The 12,097-nt window shown below is 40.0% G+C and overlaps 1 protein-coding gene across 1 annotated transcript in view; it reads right to left on the bottom strand.

The window, feature by feature from the left end:
* Positions 1–12,097, bottom strand: part of LOC123563801 (ribonuclease 3-like) — a 165,604-nt gene that overhangs the window by 119,984 nt on the left and 33,523 nt on the right. Inside the window, exons 7-8 of the mRNA XM_053524236.1 lie at positions 4,735–4,858; positions 3,148–3,322 (exon numbers count right to left, since the gene is read on the bottom strand). Coding sequence (XP_053380211.1) covers positions 3,148–3,322; positions 4,735–4,858 — 299 coding nt within the window. The remainder of the gene's footprint in view (positions 1–3,147; positions 3,323–4,734; positions 4,859–12,097) is intronic.

Genomic DNA, 12,097 nt, shown 5'->3' with positions numbered 1-12,097 from the left:
GATTCAGGGTCAGTGACCTTAACCACTCTCCCACAAAGACCCCTGAGTGATTCAGGGTCAGCGACCTTAACCACTCTCCCACAAAGACCCTGAGTGATTCAGGGTCAGCGACCTAACCCACTCTCCCACAAAGGCCCCCGAGTGATTCAGGGACAGCGACCTTAACCACTCTCCCACAAAGGCCCCTCAGTGATTCAGGGTCAGTGACCTTAACCACTCTCCCACAAAGACCCCTGAGTGATTCAGGGTCAGCGACCTTAACCACTCTCCCACAAGGCCCCTGAGTGATTCAGGGTCAGCGACCTAACCCACTCTCCACAAAGGCCCCCGAGTGATTCAGGGACAGCGACCTTAACCACTCTCCCACAAAGGCCCTCAGTGATTCAGGGTCTGTGACCTTAACCACTCTCCCACAAAGCCCCCCCCACCCCAGTGATTCAGGGTCAGCGACCTTAACCACTCTCCCACAAAGGCCCCTGAGTGATTCAGGGTCAGCGACCTTAACCACTCTCCCACAAAGGCCCCCCCCCACCCCCGAGTGATTCAGGGTCAGCGACCTTAACCACTCTCCCACAAAGGCCTCTCAGTGATTCAGGGTCAGCGACCTTAACCACTCTCCCACAAAAACCCCTCAGTGATTCAGGGTCAGCGACCTTAACCACTCTCCCACAAAGGCCCCTGAGTGATTCAGGGTCAGCAACCTAAACCACTCTCCCACAAAGGCCCCTGAGTGATTCAGGGTCAGCGACCTTAACCACTCTCCCACAAAGGCCCCTCAGTGATTCAGGGTCTGTGACCTTAACCACTCTCCCACAAATGCCCCTGAGTGATTCAGGGTCAGTGACCTTAACCACTCTCCCACAAAGACCCCTGAGTGATTCAGGGTCAGCGACCTTAACCACTCTCCCACAAAGGCCCCTGAGTGATTCAGGGTCAGCGACCTAACCCACTCTCCCACAAAGACCCCCCCCCCGAGTGATTCAGGGACAGCGACCTTAACCACTCTCCCACAAAGGCCCCTCAGTGATTCAGGGTCTGTGACCTTAACCACTCTCCCACAAAGGCCCCTCAGTGATTCAGGGTCAGTGACCTAACCACTCTCCCACAAAGACCCCTGAGTGATTCAGGGTCAGCGACCTTAACCACTCTCCCACAAAGGCCCCTGAGTGATTCAGGGTCAGCGACCTAAACCACTCTCCCACAAATGCCCCTGAGTGATTCAGGGTCAGCGACCTTAACCACTCTCCCACAAAGGCCCCCCGAGTGATTCAGGGTCAGCGACCTAAACCACTCTCCCACAAAGGCCCCTCAGTGATTCAGGGTCAGCAACCTTAACCACTCTCCCACAAAGGCCCCTCAGTGATTCAGGGTCAGCAACCTTAACCACTCTCCCACAAAGGCCCCCCGAGTGATTCAGGGTCAGCAACCTTAACCACTCTCCCACAAAGGCCCCCGAGTGATTCAGGGTCAGCGACCTTAACCACTCTCCCACAAAGGCCCCCCGAGTGATTCAGGGTCAGCGACCTAAACCACTCTCCCACAAAGGCCCCTCAGTGATTCAGGGTCAGCAACCTTAACCACTCTCCCACAAAGGCCCCTGAGTGATTCAGGGTCAGCGACCTTAACCACTCTCCCACAAAGGCCCCCCCCCTACCCCCGAGTGATTCAGGGTCAGCGACCTTAACCACTCTCCCACAAAGGCCCCTCAGTGATTCAGGGTCAGCGACCTTAACCACTCTCCCACAAAGACCCCTCAGTGATTCAGGGTCAGCGACCTTAACCACTCTCCCACAAAGGCCCCTGAGTGATTCAGGGTCAGCGACCTAAACCACTCTCCCACAAAGGCCCCTGAGTGATTCAGGGTCAGCGACCTTAACCACTCTCCCACAAAGGCCCCTCAGTGATTCAGGGTCTGTGACCTTAACCACTCTCCCACAAAGGCCCCTGAGTGATTCAGGGTCAGTGACCTTAACCACTCTCCCACAAAGACCCCTGAGTGATTCAGGGTCAGCGACCTTAACCACTCTCCAACAAAGGCCCCTGAGTGATTCAGGGTCAGCGACCTAAACCACTCTCCCACAAAGGCCCCCCGAGTGATTCAGGGTCAGCGACCTTAACCACTCTCCCACAAAGGCCCCTCAGTGATTCAGGGTCTGTGACCTTAACCACTCTCCCACAAAGGCCCCTCAGTGATTCAGGGTCAGTGACCTAACCACTCTCCCACAAAGACCCCTGAGTGATTCAGGGTCAGCGACCTTAACCACTCTCCCACAAAGGCCCCTGAGTGATTCAGGGTCAGCGACCTAAACCACTCTCCCACAAAGGCCCCTGAGTGATTCAGGGTCAGCGACCTTAACCACTCTCCCACAAAGGCCCCCCGAGTGATTCAGGGTCAGCGACCTAAACCACTCTCCCACAAAGGCCCCCGAGTGATTCAGGGTCAGCGACCTTAACCACTCTCCCACAAAGGCCCCCGAGTGATTCAGGGTCAGCAACCTTAACCACTCTCCCACAAAGGCCCCCCGAGTGATTCAGGGTCAGCAACCTTAACCACTCTCCCACAAAGGCCCCCGAGTGATTCAGGGTCAGCGACCTTAACCACTCTCCCACAAAGGCCCCCGAGTGATTCAGGGTCAGTGACCTAAACCACTCTCCCACAAAGGCCCCTCAGTGATTCAGGGTCAGCAACCTGAACCACTCTCCCACAAAGGCCCCTGAGAACATTCTGTACAACTGACGTTAACTTAAAGGTCCAATACTAAGGAAAGTGAACATTTTAATTTCTTTTAAAAAGCACAGAAACTATTTCATTTTATTGGAAAATGAAAGTTGGTATGTAGAAATTCGAAATAAATCGCAGTATATGTACACTTATTTTTCTATGAAGTATGAAGAAAGTTAAAAAGACCTGGGGGGTCATTTTGTCGATTCATTGAAATTTCAACATAATACACATACATTTCTTTGAGTTCCAAAGACCTTCTGTAAATTTTGACCTGCCAGTCTTCATTATTTAGTGTCTTGCAGAAGTCTATGCACTGGCTATGAAAAAAATTGCCAACTCACTTTCCCTTAGTAATGGACCTTTAATTCACATCAATTAATAAACTACTTGTTGCCTTTAAGGCTCTAATATCAATAACTAACCACAGTGGCCACAATGATGGGTATGGCCTTTACATTGGTTTTTCCAGTTTGGTTTTGGCAATTCCCGCTCATAAGGTTCCTGTAATGCTCTCACCATAGCTGCCCTCTGGACAAGTTCATGATCAAAACGCTCTTCAAGGTCACGCATGCGTTTGGTGGTTACCATATTTCCAGTCTGACAGAAAGACAAAACAGGTTTATATTTTTCTTTATCTCTCTGTTGGCAAAACTCACAGCAGAAGATACCACAGCCAATGACATAAATACACTGCAGATTATTTCTATTGTCAACAATTAACAACACAACAAGTCTTACAGAATTCTTAAAAGCTTTAAGCATTATTTTCATAATAATACTCAAATTATATGAAAAACTCAAAATAATTAAGAAAATTTCCAGGTATAAAGAGCAAGCACTTACAATAACAAACTAGAGCTGCTTTTGAGAAAAGTGCATGTCTCCCATAACTGCCTAATCATCTGAATAGTAGTATATGAGTCAAACATGCCTAATCAACTGCCTAGTCATCTGAAATGATCAAATCTTGCGGACATAAAGGACCCATATACTACTATTCACTTTATGTCCCCAAGACCTGAGCGGCTTTTGGTAATTCAAGGGCCATAATTCTGAAGTGCCTTGGCCAATTTGGCTATTTATCGAACTTGGCCAAGGACTTATTGGCAAACACATTTTTGTTCAAGTTTGGTGAAGATCAGATGAGAAATGTTCAACTTAGAGTGCGGACAAGATTTATCACACACACACACACAGACAGACAGACATTCAGGAGTAAATCAATATGTATCCCACCACACAGTGGTGTGGGAAACATAATTCTTGTATATTCTAGTCTTAAAAGACACATTAATGAATTAAATTTTTGTTTTGTTTTAGGTTTAACACCTTTTTTTTCAGCAGTATTTCAGTTTTATGTAATGGTGGGCAGTTAACCAGCTGCACCAGGACAAACCTATTCTCCACAAGTAACTGCCAACTCCACATGAATCAGAGGTGGAGCATGAATGATTTCATACTCAAGGTATATTATCAAATCGTCAAAAAGAACAAACACCCTGCCCGGGATCGAACTCACAACCCCATCCACCACCTGTTTCATAGATCTGGGCTCTGCCTATTGAGCTTATAAGCGGGCGTGCTATTAATGTTATTTACCCAACTTAACTTATCATTTTTCATTCTGACCTTACCACTGTACTGATGGCATGAGATATTGTAAAATCATTAAATTTTGAGGGCATTTTATTTTGTACTTTCGTCAAAAGCAACTATTTTGTGGGGACAAGAGTCTGTGCTTTCAAATTGTAAAGATAAGATAAATAAAAACATTGCCTACTTGTTGGAATTTTATTTTGTGGACTGACACAACCATGAAATCCACAAATATCATCCCCCTCTAATATTAATAATTTCACAGTATATGACAGAGCAAAAACATCTGTATTTTCATATAGCTGGGCATGCAAGTTTCATAAGGTATAGCCTGTGAGACAAAATATTGTTGTGGAGGTAAGAACTGACAAGACTAACACTGAACAAAAACATATACACAAAAGGCAAGATACCTTAGGATCCTTTGTGAAGTATAGATCTGCTGGGGAACATCTGACCCAGGCCGCTATTGGCTCAACATCCAAATCATTGTCATCTGGAACCACTGGACTTCCACTTCTTATACATTTAGTTACACTAAAAATGAAGCATGTTTGGTATAAAACAAGCAAATTCGATGAATTCCTCCGCGAAAGGGTTTGTGGTAAGGAATGGCAAAAAAATATATCCTGCAAAAAGTTAAGGATGTTACTAAGAAGCAAATAATTTCAATAATCAAAATCAATTTAACAGAAAATGAATGCTTTTTTTGGGGGGAGGGCGCGGGGTGATGCATGATCGGGGTGGTGGGCATGACTCAGTGGGGTGGAGGAGTGAGGTGGGGAAACAGTACAACTTTGCATGTTGATAAATAGAATGAATTTTTTTGTTTTTTTTTTTTGGTGGGGGGGGGGGGGGGGGGGGGGGGGGGGGGGGGGGGGGAGGTTGGGAGGGGGAGGGGCTGTGACCAAGGCAAGGTGGTGACCAGGTGTGGGTACACAACTTCACATATTTATAGCAAATTTTCCTGGAAAACAATGAAAGAAGTTTAATGAAATTCTACCAATTGGTTGGTTTTTTATGTACAAATCTGTAGATTTTTAAACAATTAAAGGGCAATAACTCTAAGGAAAATTGACCAATCAAAAAAAAAATGACAGGCATCATCAAAGTATGTTGGTTCATATTTATTTCAAGTTTCATGAAATTCTACCTGCTAGTTACTGAGATATGGCTGTGGACGGACGGACGGACGCATGCACGCACTGACGGACGGACAACGCCATTTCAATACTCCCCTCTCGATTTCATCGGCGGGGGATAACAATTGTACAGATTTTTTTTTCAAGAAAAAGATTAATTTGACTTGATGACCTAGTTTCTGATCCCATACGACCCAGTTTCAAACTCGGCCTAGAAATCATCAAGATAAACATTCTGACCAAGTTTCATGAAGATAGGGTCATAAATGGGGCCTCTAGGTTGTTAACAAGCCTTTCCTTTGATCTGACCTGATGACCTAGTTTTTGACCCGACATGATCCAGTTTCAATCCAGGCCTAGAGATCATCAAGATAATCATTCTGTGCAAGTTTTATCAAATCAAAGCATAAATGAAACCTCTATATGGCTGAAATGGCTAAAATAGAAAATTTTACCCCTTTCAGGGGCAGTAACTCTAGAACCCATGAGGGAATCTAGCCGGTTTTTGAAAGGAACCAAGATCTTATTGTGACTTAAGTTGTGTGTAAGTGGGGTTAAAATCAAATATAAAATGTCACTTCTATTGTTTTGACAAGGTAAAAATTACCAAATTTTGGCTCTTTTAGGGGTCAATCAGGGGCCTTAACTCCGGAACCTATGATTGGATGTGAAAAATTCATCAAGGAATCCAAGATATTTTGCAAGTTTGTATCAAATCAAACCATAAATGAAGTCTCTATATGGCTGCAAAAGCCAAAATATCAAATTTTGGCCCTTTAATGGCGCCATAACTCTGGAACCGATGATGGGATCTGGCCAGTTTTCGAAAGGAACTGAGATATTATGCCAATACAAGTTGTGTGCAAGTTTGATTAAAGTTGATTGCAAAATGTTGTCTCTATCATGTTCACAAGCCAAAAATAGCAAATTTTGGCCCTTTAAGGGGCCATAACTCTGCAACCCATGATGGGATCTGGCCAGTTTTCCAAAGGAACCAAGATATTATGCCAATACAAGTTGTGTGCAAGTTTGATTAAAGTTGATTGCAAAATGAGGTCTCTATCATGTTCACAAGCCAAAAATGGCAAATTTTGGCCCTTTAAGGGGCCATAACTCTGGAACCCATGATGGTATCTGGCCAGTTTTCGAAAGGGAGAGGGATACTACTCCAATACAAGTTGTGTGCAAGTTTGATTAAAGTTGATTGCAAAATGTGATCTCTATCCTGTTCACAAGCCAAAATTAGCAAAGGGCTTGGTACGCTTTACTATACAAAATGGCCTAAAATTTCATGAAAAATTAAAAGTTTTTTATTTTATGAAAAAAATGTATCAGATTATAGCCAATTATACAAGGAACGTAAACGCGAACATTACGTCACCTACGCAACCACTGATGACGTCATAAGTGACGTCATACGGACGTCGTAAATCATAAAAGTAACGAAAACGTGTGTTTTTTTCAACAAACGCTCAAAATAAATGATATCCGCAAGTAATAAACTTTAGATTTTTTACATGGTTAATAAGAACAGGATGTAACCTTTCACGTGACAGAGGAGTTCTGAAGTTTATCGTTTGCGGATGGTGAGTATTTTGCAGAAATTGTTCGAAGGTGTACATGATTATTCTGTTCTGGACCAGTATACAACTTTATAAGCAAGAAGTAGATGTCGTTTAGGAAACGATTATAATCATACCGGCAAATTATTACAATTTAGATATGTTTTAGCTTATTTTTCATTACAGCTTTCCAAGAATGTCAATTCTTTATTTGATTTGATATGATTTTATTTAATCTTGTTTACAAAATGATGGACAGAAAGAATGAACATGCGCACTGGATACATTGTAGTTAAGCGACGATAAATATAATTATAATATCAATTATAATTGTCTTTAACGAAAAGCGAATTGACATCATGCAACTGTTCGGACAAATCGTCTGCAAATTTAAAAGCACATGAGCAGGAAACTTGTCACTTATGTTGTGAATTTTCATGGTTAATTTATCGAAAATCAACATTATCCCATGTTCATATCATTATAAAAATGAATCACGTAATTAACTGTATATGTTAGTTAGATCTACTTTAATTTATAAGTACTTACAGCGTAAAATATAAACACAATTGCAAACAAATATTTTCCACACTATCCAACTGTCTATAAGCTAAATACACACCTAGAGTGTGAGATTACCTTCGTACTTGTGTCAACAATACCAAATAGACATACGCATAGCTACATCGTTATGTCTGATCTCTGTCTGAGAGAGGCCTACAGGCATTTTTCATAACGAAAAACGAAGATTTTATTACATTTAACGGAAATATAACTGTATATATTCAAGACGTTCAAACACAAACCGAATGGTTTTACATTATTTCAAAATTCTTCCAGATTTTCTCGTTTTATTTATTTTTGTAAAAGTAAACAGGTTTTGATTAGTTTAATTTTTTTTACAATAGTATATAATAAAAACATATTAGAATTATAAAAGAAATTACCTCCCTTTATTAAATACAACATTTTTTCTGACACATTTTAAATGTTAATCAAAAAAATGTGCGATTTCGTATGTGTCCGCGCATGTGTAGTAATCTATATACATGAAGAAACGTCTGCAAAAGAAGTCAGATAGAGATCTATATAGTAACCCTTTAGTCGATAAATCTACAAGTTTTTAGGTTTTATACACAGATCTAATGTGTTCATGTACGTCATATAAAAATTGTGATGTTTTTATTTTTTAAAGAGCCTTAACACTTTTAAACATAAAGAATATCTCTACACGTACGCGTACCTGTATGTGTTTAATACTGTTTAGTCGGAACATCTGTACCAACTCCCTTATAGCCACAATGTGACAAGATTTGAATCATATTTTTTACAACCCATACTCTCCATCAGATTGGATGTAATTTTTAAAAGTATTTTGATGTACTTTCATCACATAATGTGGTTCGGATATGAAAAGTAATGAGCTAAAATAACAAAGGCATAAGTATCGGACCTAGAATAAAACAAAAATATGACCAGACAGATAAGAAAAAAAAACAAAAAACGTTTTCATCCGAAATTCATCCAAACTGAAAATTATGTAGAGAAATATTTGCCCCTTTCAAATACCATAGTGGATTTATATTTCACCATTTTTTTTTTCAGTTAAAAATATTTGATGTTGAAAACCTTTTTTTTTACTTGTCTGGTCATATTTTTTACCCGTGCTAAAAACCTAGAATGATAAAGGAATCTTATATCTTTTTTCTAGCGCGACTCAAACAATGGATTACTATAGACGATGTTTACTTTGCAATAAGAGGTGCAAACCCAAGGACCGTATTCCGATAAATGGAGAATCAAATACAGATTTCAGAAAGTTCTTGGAAAAAACATTCCTTATTTATCTCCAATCTTACACAACAGATGTTACATGCAGAAAATGCAGACAGAAATTCTACTTCAAACGCCGCAACAATGTTAAGCAGACCCCAAGTCCAACACCACTTGAATCGGTTGATGCCATCAATACTATGGAGAATAATCCGTCAAAAATGGCACGAATTGAATCTGAAAATGACACTATTTCACTTCCATTAAAGAGCACTGGGTACACACATTCCAGGTGTTTTATTTGCGAAAAGCCAGGCCCAAAACTTATGAGAGTGAAAAGTTTTGCTAGGAATCAATTATTTGTTGAAACAGGGGTGCTTCTTTCAAATGGCGCAAGATGCTGTCCACGTCATTTAATTGAAAACATGTTTACTGCAAGTAGTATCACGACTGTAAAAGGAAATGGAAATGTTCGAAACAGAACTAATCTATCGAGTTCAGAACTGATTGATTTGATTGAAAATATACGCAAAATCGCAGAGGAAAATAAAGAAAAAAGACTCTGCTTTGATGACGACTCATTATCGAGTGATGAATATCTCAATCTAACAGGTCTTAACAAATCTGATTTCGATGAAATGGTCCAGTACGTAAATAAAAGTAAGGTTTCTGGGAAAAAAAGTATTCGCACCTCCCTTGCTATCTTTCTCACCAAAATAAGGACTGGTCTTTCCAACAGAATAATAAGTACTCTATACAACCTGTCAAAATCACAAATACGTAGGTCTGTAACCTCAATCCGGAAGCAACTGGCTAAAAACTTTGCCCCTTTGTACATCGGGTTTTCACACATTAGCAGGAGTGATGTAATTGAAAAGCACACACGACCATTAGCAGTTTCTTTATTAGGTCAAAATGAATGTAGCCCGCCGGCGATCCTTGTTTTAGACGGAACGTACGTGTATATACACAAAAGTTCTAATTTCAAATTCCAGCGCAAAACATACAGTGTACACAAGAAAAGACCACTTGTCAAACCAATGATGGTAGTAACAACATCTGGATACATAGTATCAGTACTTGGTCCATATTTGGCGAATGGTAAAAATAATGATGCGAACATTCTGAACAGTATGTTAGAGCAAAATGTTGAAGAAATGAAAACATGGGTTAGGCGTGGCGATGTTTTCGTCGTTGACAGAGGTTTTAGAGATTCTTTAGGAGTGCTTAAAGACATCGGATTTGAAGCTAAAATGCCTTCTTTTTTAGAGAAAGGAAAAACACAACACACAACAGAAGACGCTAACGAAAGTAGACTTGTGACAAAAATACGTTGGGTTGTAGAATCTGCCAATGCTAGAATCAAACAATGGCAGATTCTAAATAATGTACTACCAACAAGTCAATTACCGTATTTAACGGATTATGTCCGCATCATATGTGCAATCTGTAACAAGTTTTAAGCCTCCACTTTCTCAAACAAAGGATCGCCTCGCAGATATCGAACTTGGCACTAAAATGTTCGAACTTGCTAAAAGGAAAAACGAATTACAAAACACAGTAGAAGAAAAACTTCAAAGCCGGACGAAACAAAAGTGGCGAGAAGTAACAGAATCAGCAGTTATTGACTTTCCTAAATTGTGAGAAGATCAAGTGCGCGGAATTACATTAGGGGTGTATACTGTAAAATTGGCTAAATCGTACACAGCTGAACATATCAGTGACGACACGTATGCATTATCTGTATGTAGCGATGTTCCTGGTATTTTGCAAGCTAGACTACAAAGCAGGCATACATCAGCTGTTAAGTATAAATGTTGGATAGGGTATGACAGTAAAAATATCACATCTTGGTATTGCAAGTGTAAGGCCGGCGCACGTGTTGTCGGGTCATGTGCCCATGTAGCGAGTGTGGTATGGTATCTGGGAACCGGTCGTTACCGTTCAAACAAATGACCGACTGGCTGGGATAACTTCGTGTCTGATGCTAGTAAGCAAGAGGAATAATGTTTTAATCCAAAATGTGTTGATGTTTATCAAATTGGTGGGTGACATGTACGTCGCTAACCGATATGATAGTTAAAAATACCAGTCATTTGTCATATCTATAATGACAGTCGATGACTAATTAAGACCTGCTGTATGAACACTAGTTCGGCGAAACTCTGTTATATTTTTATCGTTTTACAAAGTCGAATGATATGCATGTTAGCTTTTCTATGAAAATGATTTTATACTACTGTCTTTTCATTCATTCATTCATTCATTCCGATTCATTCATTCATCCATTGATTCACTCAAATGCGTTTGTTTAAAGAATGATTATTGATCCGATGCGGCTAAGTCAGCTTAAAGGCTTACAGACCGCTCAATGAACTCGTAAATCAAGGGACGAAATATTTCCCTATTGATTTATTTTGAGACATTTCTTTAAATCTAACTTCAGAAAATGTTAATAGAATACTTAGAATTGTTATTTTTGCATTCCACAATAGAGACTTACAGTTTATAGGAATAGATACCTTAGAACTGTATTTGAACATTAGCAATGGACACATGTATATTAATCAGTGTTTTATATATACATGTACGTATGTGTTAATTGTTCATTATCATCAAACTTATATTTAATTCATCATTTTGTATCAATCGCTTCAGATATATAAAATGCATAAACTTATCACTAAGCCTTTCTATCTGCGTCAGTCATTATTTCTCCATAACAGAGAGTATGCAACAAACGATAATACAAAATGTTAGTTAGTTTGTTACTTGCGTATAACAGATTAAAAATTATAGGGAGAGCGGCAGCGGTGAATTGTATTACAAGTATGAAAACACATATTGAAATGCGGTTCCGGTTTTTATTTATTTATTTTAACCACATATGAAATATAAATATACACTCATAGACATTTATAATCAGTCATCTATGATTTTCATAATTTCGTGAAGACTACTAAAAATAAAATAATAAAGTACACCACGCATGGTTAATTTGAGCCATTTCAACGGGAAATTACCCTCACGAATAAATGGTATAATGTTATGGGAACAAGGTGATCGAGAAAATATCAATTGAGTAATTTAAATATTATCAAAGTTATCGCTATAACGACAGTGACCGATTATAAAAGTCCATGAGTGTAGATTATTGTTTTATTTATCGCGGTCAGCATCTTGATAAAGTCAGCACGATATGAGGTTAATGCGGATCTGTTTCTTTTGTCGTTTTATACTTATTCGCTACATTTAAATTACAGTAACAGTATAAATAGTCGACGACTGCTTAATGTCCG

The sequence above is a fragment of the Mercenaria mercenaria genome, chromosome 15, assembly GCF_021730395.1.
Source record: "Mercenaria mercenaria strain notata chromosome 15, MADL_Memer_1, whole genome shotgun sequence".
In the NCBI taxonomy this organism is placed as follows: Eukaryota; Metazoa; Mollusca; class Bivalvia; order Venerida; family Veneridae; genus Mercenaria; species Mercenaria mercenaria.
This window is presented reverse-complemented; position numbering and strand designations above follow the sequence as displayed.